This window comes from Ovis canadensis, chromosome 23 (genome assembly GCF_042477335.2).
Source record: "Ovis canadensis isolate MfBH-ARS-UI-01 breed Bighorn chromosome 23, ARS-UI_OviCan_v2, whole genome shotgun sequence".
NCBI lineage: Eukaryota > Metazoa > Chordata > Mammalia > Artiodactyla > Bovidae > Ovis > Ovis canadensis.
The window spans coordinates 38,926,513-38,937,436 of record NC_091267.1 but is presented as its reverse complement, the minus strand read 5'-3'; the positions used below and the strand labels follow the sequence as shown (position 1 = coordinate 38,937,436).

The 10,924-nt window shown below is 39.9% G+C and overlaps 1 protein-coding gene and 1 non-coding gene across 4 annotated transcripts in view; one reads left to right on the top strand and one right to left on the bottom strand.

Annotated features, from left to right (window-relative positions):
• Positions 1-233: 233 nt before the first annotated feature.
• The window catches only part of TRAPPC8 (trafficking protein particle complex subunit 8), an 86,201-nt gene continuing 75,510 nt past the window's right edge, over positions 234-10,924 (bottom strand). For all 3 annotated transcript variants that reach the window (XM_069568933.1, XM_069568935.1, XM_069568934.1), the window contains exons 28-29: positions 2,384-2,473; positions 234-1,282 (exon numbers count right to left, since the gene is read on the bottom strand). In XM_069568933.1, the coding sequence (XP_069425034.1) occupies positions 1,048-1,282; positions 2,384-2,473 (325 nt within the window). In that variant the 3' untranslated portion in view covers positions 234-1,047. The remainder of the gene's footprint in view (positions 1,283-2,383; positions 2,474-10,924) is intronic.
• On the top strand, positions 9,264-9,335 carry TRNAF-AAA (transfer RNA phenylalanine (anticodon AAA)). The gene has a single exon. It is a non-coding gene; the product is annotated as a tRNA-Phe (tRNA).

Here is a 10,924-nt window from a genome sequence, read left to right as displayed (position 1 = left end):
TTGTAACTAGGTATCAGATATGACACATTGAAAACAAAATGCATTTGCTCATTTATAACACAGCCAGCAAGGACTGTAAGAACAAAGACTGTTCTTCACTTTTGGAAACAAAGGTAACACTTTCTCAGGAAACTGATCTGCTACCTGCTATAATAATATGGTTGGCACTGATTCTGAATAAAGAATATATTAAGTTCTCAGAATTTTTTTAAAAAAGGCATCTAATCAATCTATACAGTGAATAGCATGTCTTTATTCTATTTACAGTACATTTGTTATAAATATAATACATTTTTGAAAAGCTTATTTTTAATTAACTTGAGTAGATTTATATTTTAAACAGATCAACTCAATTGTTAAAGTTACATAATAAAGAATATGATAATTTAAATGACAAAAATCTCATTTGTGAAATAGTGCACTCTATGCTGAGATGAATGAGAAGGGGGGGAAAGTCAAACTCCTTTCAAAACTATATTCAAAGCATCAGAAAAAAATTTTTTTCTTTTTACAAAGTTATGTATAAGCCATAGGAACGACCAGATACTGAAGTATGAAGACTCATAACCAAAGTTCAAAACTGATTTTAGAGAATTGTGTGAAGTAAGACAAGAAACCGTGTATCTGCCACTCTATAGAACTTCACAGTAAAGCTGGAATTTATAGACTAATGGCTTAACAGGAGGATTGCCAACAAGGCCTTTTCTTTCTCAGATCATCTCCTAATGTTCACATACCATCAGTAAGTTGTAACAGCAGACTCAGACACTGGTTTTAAGATGGGGCTTAATAAGGTGCATGGATATGCTGAAATTCTGTATTATGAGCATGTAAATTATTACCAGGGTTTAAAGAAATACAAAACAAGAATTTAAGTATTCTCAGTCCTACGTGCTTTGCATCATCAACAAATAGACAAACCAAAAGTATTCTGCGGTGATCCAACACCAACCTCCCGAACAAGTTAGGTATTTCAAATACTGCTGTAAAACCCATTCAGTAAAATAAAACTGATTCCTGTGCATTTCAGTACAAATCTGTAAGTTGTCACACATTATTGATGATGATCAGGGCAGGCATGGAGCTCTGCTGACTTGTTTCAAACACCGTGACTTGGTCCGATAACTTGGCAAATACCCTCGGAGTTCCAAGGTTATAAACACCTGTGTGGACAAAGCATGCTTTCAGCTGCAAACTGTGAATCTCCTGGCTTTTAAGCTGAAGTTTATACTGTGTTTGTCCCAGCCATGTAAATGATCCATGGATTTCCAAAGCTTCTGGGCTAAGGGAGGAGGAAAATGGTAAGTTGGAGGATATTTTTTCTTCAGGAATTTTTTCCCAAAGCCCCAGTAACACATCCCTTTCATCCAGCAACTCTAATTCTAGAAATTATTTATGATGCCAACTGTTTATTAATAATAACATCAACAGTAATAACTAATATTACTATTTCTATAATAACTAACATTTAGTAACAGTTATTATGTTCTAGACATAATGCTAAGAATGAATTATTTAACACTCACAACAGCAGCCAGTAAATAGGGAACCTGATTTCAAACCTGAGCTTTTAACCACCTGGTTCTCCATACATAAAAATAAATGTATATATAAGAATGGGTATAATATTGAGACTGTTTATAATATTGAAACAAGGAGAGCAACCCAGTGTCTACCAAAAAGACATTAGTTAATTAATTTATGATACACAAAATGTGTTCAGATTTCAGAGAGCTGACCCAGATCCTGTTTGCAGTGTTATACCATAATTAATAATCAGCATATGCTTCACACTGCTTTTCTAAAGATCCCAAATTTTCTGAATTCTGAAAAGCACCTAGCTCTTAGGAGAGCCAATATAGACCTGCATTTTTTTTTTTTTTTGCTGTTAAGCACTGTTTTATAAATCAGAAAACAAGACTAAAAAAACTTCTATCATGAACTTACTGATTTTCAAGTTTAGAGTTCTTTATCACCAACAAGCTTTTATAAAAATTGTCACCTCTGGCCAGAATTGCTGCTTCTGGAAACCAGTTTTCATTTGCGACTACTGAAATGCTAAGAAAACTCTCTGTAACTCTTCTCTAACACTTCTTTTTTTATTTGGCTGTGCCAAGTCTTAGTTGCAACACACAGGATCTTCAATCTTAGCTGTGGCATATGGGATCTAGTTCCCCAACCAGGGATCGAACCTGGGATGCCTGCCTTCAGAGCACAGAGTCAGCAAGTCCCTTTGCTAACACTTATTAATACCAAACAAAAAAGGGGATGCCTGAGTAAACTCTATCTATATTAGATAATTATTTGCATAATTTCAAAATATTAAACTACTTTCAACTCAATCATTAACTACAAAATAAACCTGCCCTAAATAAATCTTTACCTTGTTGTTTTATGCCGAAGATCAACTATTACATCAACGTTGGCCTTGGAACAATTGGAAAGTAAAAGGGTCACTGGTACTAAACAAAGGCTGTGGAAAAGAAAAACCAAAAAAAGATTAGTGGGGTATTGAAAACAAAAACACTTTCTTGAAAATAAAACTTACAGTTACCTTACAGCATAAGATCCTGAAAAACAATTACATTCAAGTAAGGAAAAAAATTGAGTTCTAAAATCACTCAAGCCAAATGAGTTGCATAAATAAGAAGTAAAACGTATTAATACAATGCTTGAATACTAAATATTAGAATATATACATTCACAAAACCATTTTTATTTCCTTTTATTAAAGCTAATCTTTAAAAATAACCAGAATGTTTCTAGGTTATTTCCCAAAATGAAAAACAGAAGGAAACAACTGCAACTAAGAAAGACAAATGGAGGGGAAAAGATATCGTGAAAATGCCAACAACCAATGCTGTTCTTTGTGTTTCTCAAAAATTACTTAACTTTGAGAACTTGGCCTAGATTTACATTTGCTATCCTATCAAATCTGCACAGAAGCCATCATGTTTGGGAGACTATGAGAATTATTTTTGTATAACAAGTTATGAGAAAAGCCCTTTCAAGTAGACATATTTGCTCACTTAACCTAGTCTGATCTCACTTAGCACAGGAGAAAGGACAGGGAGTGAGAGAAGAGGACCTAAGAACAGACTGGTGCAGAGTTCTTATTAAGAACATAATAAATGAACACACTCTAGGCACAAATGAAGCCTCAGTTCAGTTCAGTTCAGTCCAGTCGCTCAGTCGTGTCTGACTCTTTGCGACCCCATGAATCGCAGCACGCCAGGCCTCCCTGTCCAGAGGAGGAACTCCCAGAGTTCACTCAGACTCACGTCCATCGAATCCGTGATGCCATCCAGCCATCTCATCCTCGGTCGTCCCCTTCTCCTCCTGCCCCCAATCCCTCCAAGTATCAGAGTCTTTTCCAATGAGTCAACTCTTTTCATGAGGTGGCCAAAGTATTGGAGTTTCAGCTTTAGCATCACTCCTTCCAAAGAAATCTCAGGGTTGATCTCCTTCAGAATGGACTGGTTAGATCTCCTTGCAGTCCCAAGGGACTCTCAGAGAGTCTTCCCCAACACCACAGTTCAAAAGCATCAATTCTTCGGCACTCAGCCTTCTTCACAGTCCAACTCTCACATCCATACATGACCACAGGAAAAACCACAGCCTTGACTAGATGGACTTTAGTCGGCAAAGTAATGTGTCTGCTTTTGAATATACTATCTAGGTTGATCATAACTTTTCTTCCAAGAAGTAAGCATCTTTTAATTTCATGGCTGCAATCACCATCTGCAGTGATTTTGGAGCCCCCAAAAATAAAGTCTGACACTGTTTCCACTGTTTCCCCATCTATTTCCCATGAAGTGATGGGACTGGATGCCATGATCTTCATTTTCTGAATGTTGAGCTTTAGGCCAACTTTTTCACTCTCCACTTTCACTTTCATCAAGAGGCTTTTTAATTCCTCTTCACTTTCTGCCATAAGGGTGGTGTCATCTGCATATCCAAGGTTATTGATATTTCTCCCGGCAATCTTGATTCCAGCTTGTGTTTCTTCCAGTCCAGCGTTTCTCATAATGCACTCTGCATAGAAGTTAAATAAGTTGGGTGACAATATACAGCCTTGATGTACTCCTTTTCCTATTTGGAACCAGTCTGTTGTTCCATGTCCAGTTCTAACTGTTGCTTCCTGATCTGCATACAGATTTCTCAAGAGGCAGGTTAGGTGGTTTGGTATTCCCATCTCTTTCAGAATTTTCCACAGTTTATTGTGATCCACACAGTCAAAGGCTTTGGCATAGTCAAGAAAGCAGAAATAGATGTTTTTCTGGAACTCTCTTGCTTTTTCCATGATCCAGCGGATGTTGGCAATTTGATCTCTGGTTTCTCTGCCTTTTCTAAAACCAGCTTGAACATCAGGGAGTTCACGGTTCACATTATTGCTGAATCCTGGCTTGGAGAATTTTGAGCATTACTTTACTAGTATGTGAGATGAGTGCAATTCTGCGGTAGTTTGAGCATTCTTTTGCATTGCCTTTCTTTGGAACTGGAATGAAAACTGACGTTTTCCTGTCCTGTGGCCACTGCTGAGTTTTCCAAATGTGCTGGCATATTGAGTGCAGCACTTTCACAGCATCATCTTTCAGGATTTGAAACAGCTCAACTGGAATTCCATCACCTCCACTAGCTTTGTTCATAGTGATGCTTTCTAAGGCCCACTTGACTTCACTTTCCAAGATGTCTGGCTCCAGATTAGTGATCACATCATCATGATGAACCGCTAGACCATTCAGGTATGACCTAAATCAAATCCCTTACTCAGTGGAAGTGAGAAATAGTTAAGGGCCTAGATCTGATTGATAAGAGTGCCTGATGAACTATGGAAGCCTGGTTACATAGTATTATTTAAAATACTTTATCCTATTAACATAAAGAACAATAGTAAAGAGATAGTAAAAAAAAAAAATCTTATGAGCTCACACAATATTAAAATTCTGCTCAGATAATATATTTTATGCTCTCAGAAATTTTATATCCCTTTACTAAGAAATGCTTCCTAAACCACACTGCAAATAACAGATTTCCCTAGACAAAAACTAGGATAATTTAAAAAACTCATCCTTAGATTATACTGTTGCAACACCCTTACCTTCCCCACAAACTTCTCACAGGAATGGAGGACAACCTAGACTAATGAACAGGGGTTCAGTCTAGAGCCCCTCATTAAGTTAAATTCAAGCCATGTAACTTGTAACCCAAAGCAAAACCTCAGGAACTCTAGTAGTGTTACCACTTGAGCCTCAAATCTGCCATGCTCTATCTAAATGCCTCCAGTGAAAGAAGAAATAAGAACATCTGGACGCTTCCTAACCCCAAAGTCATTATCTTCATTCCTCTTCTTCCTCCATCACTGTCTCAGTGAACAGCACTCTCATCTCCCCAGCAAAGCTTGGGCATCATCCCAAGTGGTTTTTTTTTTTTAAAGTGGGAATGGGGGCTACTGCCTCATTAGCCCCCCATTCTCAACTTTCTACTATTAGTCACAAATTCCTATCAATTCTGTTTCCCACACAGCTCTGGAGGCTGGTGACTTCATTCAAAATTCACATTCCTTACGAGTTCAAGTCACTCCATCTCTTGGTTTACTAATCACCTCTGAATTAGTGTTCTGACGTAAACCAATCTTCAACTGGGTGTTTCTCATACCTGACGTGTGATCATTCCACTACAACGCGCACCATAGTCACGGTAGGGCTTGGTAAAAGAGACTGCTGGGCTGCATCCCCAGAGCTCCTCATTCAGAAGGGCTGGGTGGGCCCAAAATCTGCATTTCTAGTAAGTTCCCAACTGCTGCTGCTCTGGGACCACCTTTCAAAACTCATTGCTTCACACAACAGCTTTTATAAAACGCTCATCTGATGAGCCAAAAACAGTGCCTAGAGACCAAACTGCTAACAAGCATTCCCCCACCACTAAAATCTGGTATTATTAAAGGCATGAGTTCTAGAATCAGACTGCTATAAGTCACGTCAGCTCAACAATTCTGCTTCTCAGCTTCCTCAACTGTAACCTAGGAATAATAACTCTACCCATCTCTCGAGTTTCTTGTGGTGGCTGGTAAGATAAAATATGCTAAGCGCTGACAATAATGCCTAGCACAAGTTCAAAAGCTTCACAAACACTGTGTCGCACGACTTCTCACTGTGAGGAGCGACGGCAGCTGAGCCCAGTGTGCCGCTTTGTTGTCTCCCGTATTCTCACTCTTCTGCTGCCCCGCGTCCCACTGCCGTGACCAAGCTGCCTCCTGTCGCGCCCTCCCCACTTCCCATGGCTTGAAGAACACTCCTCCAGATCCTGTCTCTTCTCTTTATGTGTCCACACCTCACTTTAACTGAAATCTGGCTGAGGACACAGCTGCCTCTACAGGCTTTGCCATAACAGATGCTGTTTATCTTCCAGCATCTTCTGCATCTCAGGCCAGAATGTCTCATTAATGTAGTCAATACCACTTGTCGAGTTCTTCCTCCTCTCTCTCCTATAAAAACACCTCCACTTTCGTCATTAACTACTCCAAGGTTTTTATTCTTTTTCTTTGCCCTCAAACTGACAAACTAAACCAGTGAGCGTAACTCAGTGCAACAGAGATTCCTTGGGGCAGGGGAAGGGGTAAGCATTTTGAAATATCTGAGGTAAAGATGAGGGAAGCATCTGCTTCACCCCACCCCACCCTCGATTCATGTATTATGCGGGTCAAGCAGAGGCCTGCCACCTAGACAGAAAGCGCTGCACAGGCTTCTTCCACACCGTCTTACTGGTTTCATTTATTAAAAGCTTCTGCATGAGTTTGCTTTCTTCTTTTCAATCCTGAATTTTGTCATCTTTTTGGCGAACTTCACTGTTTCCGTTCAGTTCAGTTCAGTCGCTCAGTCGTGTCTGACTTTTCCACCCCATGAATCCCAGCACTCCAGGCCTCCCTGTCCATCACCAACTCCCGGAGTTCACCCAGACTCATGTCCATCGAATCCGTGATGCCATCCAGCCACCTCATCCTCGGTCATCCCCTTCTCCTCCTGCCCCCAATCCCTCCCAGGATCAGAGTCTTTTCCAATGAATCAACTCTTCGCATGAGGTGGCCAAAGTACTGGAGTTTCAGCTTTAGCACCATTCCTTCCAAAGAACACCCAGGACTGATCTCCTTCAGAATGGGCTGGTTGGATCTCCTTGCAGTCCAAGGGACTCTCAAGAGTCTTCTCCAGCACAACAGTTCAAAAGCATCAACTCTTCAGCGCTCAGCTTTCTTCACAGTCCAACTTTCACATCCATACATGACCACTGGAAAAACCATAGCCTTGACTAGACGGACCTTTGTTGGCAAAGTAATATCTCTGCTTTTGAATATACTATCTAGGTTGGTCATAACTTTTCTTCCAAGGAGTAAGCGTCTTTTAATTTCATGGCTGCAGTCACCATCTGCAGTTAGGTAGACAATTTATTCAGCTCCTTCTCAAACCCTTGATCTATCACCTCCATAACCACCAGGAGTATTCAAAACTCAGCCATCTATCTTTCATGACTTAATTGTGAATTTTTTTTTAGTCACCAAAAATAACTACCTCTGAAATACTCCTCAGCTTTTCCACTCACTGACCACAATCGCCAGCTCTCTCACTCAACTATGCTTTTGATCTTCAGCTTCACAGGAATGTCCAATCATCTGACCCTCTACTTCACCCATTCTCAACCCTGATTACTGTGGTAATGGTGATTATTGTTTAACAATTATTCACTCTCCTCACCTTCCAGCTGTGTGATGGGGGATCGTCTTGTTGACTGTGAATTAGAGGCTATTTGGCCAGTGGAGTAATAATGACGGACGCAAGCAGAAGCTTTAAATGTGCTACTGCAACGTGGCTCACTTTCCGTACTTCAGAGACATGCCATGAGAATAATAATAGCTAGTTGCTGCACATTTAGACTGACCCCTAAGATACATGTACACAGATGTGAATCCAACCAACCCACAGCCTGAAGGAGAATCGAAATTGTCGATGCTCTGCAGACCCATGAGCGTGGGAATAAATGTCCTGTAAGCTGCTGAATTCTGGAGTGGTATCTCACGAAGCATTACTGTGGCAATCTGAGGATTTATTTAAAATATACAGACACCTGGGTCCTACTCCCAGAGGTTCTGATTTAATTGGCCTGAATATCAGGATTTTAAAAATTCTCCAGGTGATTCTAATGTGCAGCCAAGTTGGAAGAAACTGCCGTATCTTATCCTTCTCAACCCTTCCTGTTTTCACATACTTCCATGCACAGTTTGAATTCTGTGATGCTTTATTTTAGCTCACTGTTCTGTTTTAGTGTGATCAAATCTGTCCTGTTCTACATACTTCTCTGCACCGCCAAGTTTCTATGATGCTTTTCAACCTTAACAAAATCACATGGAGAAGTCCTTCATGTTCCAGCCTCTAACGCACAGCCCAGGTTTTAGCCACTAAGCAGCACCATGGAATCTAAGATGTTCAGGAAATACATGAAGCAGGACAGGGTTTGATAAACAGGGACAAAGTAGAATCGTGAGGTAAAATGAAATATTATGGAATCAAAACTGTCTATGGAAGCATGTAAAGTCAAGACAGGTTCAGTAGGGATAAAACATTTCTTTCCTCAGCTTTGGCTGCACATTAGAATCACCTGGAGAACTTCAGGAGCTCTGGATGTCCTGCTCCCACCCTCGGCCAATCAAACGGGAATCTCTGGGAGTAGGATCAAAGCATCTGTATTTTTTTTTAAATTTCCGCAAGTGATCCCAGCATGCCTCTGTCAGTCAAAGGCACACAGACTGAGTACCAAGCAATTAAGACCTAGACAAGATTTAAGACCAAAAGTATTTAAAAATAAATGGCTAAAATTTTTAAAAGTCTGACAACAGAAAGTGTTGGTGAAGGTATCAACAGAAGCAACTCCCACGTACTACTAGTGGGGATGTACTAATTAGTAAAAGTAGTTTGAAAGAAAGTGGGCATAAAAAGAATAAACTCTGTATAATACCACTTACACAATAAAGTTAAAAAACCCCACAAAAATCAAAATACGGAGATGTGAACTTGGTTGGAAAATTATAAAGAAAGAGGAGCAAAGAAATGACTGCTAATACTGGGGATGGATGGCAAGTACACAGGGGGCTTCTCAGATTGCTACCAATTTAAAATTTCTTCCCTAGAGATGATTTTTTGGGTATTAGTTTTGTGAAAAAGAATCACTATGGCCACACATTTTCAGTTTTGAGAACTTTTCTATGTTATACTTCCCTGGTGGCTCAGATGGTAAAGCGTCTGCCTAAAATGCAGGAGACCTGGGTTCGATTCCTGGATGGGGAAGATCCCCTGCAGAAGGAAATGGCAACCCACTCCAGCCCTCTTGCCTGGAAAATCCCACAGATGGAGGAGCCTGGTGGGCTACAGTCCATGGGGTCACAAAGAGTCAGACACAACTGAGTGACTTCACTTTTTATGTGCTATATTTCACAATAAGAAGGTTTAAAAATGGTTAGCACCATTCAAGTTACTTTTTAGATGCTTCTGATGCTCCTAAGTCTCTGTGAAGGTCTTCATTTTGCCCAGCACTCTGTGTGTTCTCAGCCGGCTTCTCATTCCTCTCAGTAGTTATCCTCAAATTTCACTTTTAAAAATTCTCTACCTTTTCTCCTCTTTATTTCCTAGAGTACTCTGAGTACTTAACCTTGCTCCTACAAACTCTCTAAAAGGGAGGCATGTGCAAACTTGTTAAAATTTCTCCCTACTTTCACCTTTCTGTCCAAAGCTAATCCTGCCACTTTTCAGTGTTACCTTTTCATCTATTAAGGGTTTTGTTGCCCTTCTTGCGTCCCATCATTTCCTTCAAGACCATAAATACAATCCATATCTTCTAAGTAAGAAACCAGTAATACTGAAGGGTATTCCCTGATCCCTGTTCACAGCCAGGCTTCTTGAAAGGCTGGTGGTCTACACCAGTATCCTTACTTCCTTCCCGCCTCTATCTCTCCTCAAAACCTACTGTGTCACGCTTCTACCCTCCATACAGTTAAGAGTCTTCTCAAAGTCAGGAACGATTTCTTTATCATCAGAACCAGTGGAACCACTTTTCTGCAGCACTTGAGAGTAATAGCCACTTTCCTCTCCTTGAACTGCTCTCACTCCACCTCCGTGATCCCACTTTCTACTCACTGGTCTTGTCTTCCTAATTCTTGGACTGCTACTTCTCAACCAGGCTTCTTGATGGACTCCTTTTTCCTTAGCTCATCTCTCCAGTACCACCGTTCTATGGGTCACCATTCTCTTTTGTTCGATCCCACCTCTTCCCTACCCCTACCCACGGTGACTTCACCAAAACTTACACCTTCAATTCTGATTTACAGACTGCCACTAACAGACTTCACTTCATCTTGTTTTATATCTGCAAACCAGTGCCTTTTTGAAGTATCACCTGACTTAGGACCTTTTATTTTAGAACCTCAAATTTATGTAATCAAGCTATTTATCAAAATTATAAATACATCATCCCCTCAGAAGTTTAACACTTGGTAAACCTTAAGTCAATGATGCTGTCTAAATTTAAACTGTTTGATGAATCTGTATCATCTCATAGTCATGTCTTAGGTTTAATCTGTATCTAAAACAAAAACAAAATGATACACTATTTTTCCCTTCTTTTTGACTTAATGATAAATATGTTCATCAAAAGAAAACTTTTGACAACTAATTGGCTGAGGAAATAGCCATCTGTTAATTACAGTAGCAACACATAATAACCACAGTAAGGGGTAAATTACTTGATGGCAGCTTCTGTAGACTCAATATTATTCCCGATTTCTTCTTCAGCGTTTGTGTTGATGCTATTAATAAATGTGTGGATGTGTGTGCATGCATATACAGGTGTGCATATTGCAGAAAAATTTTAACAAAAATAC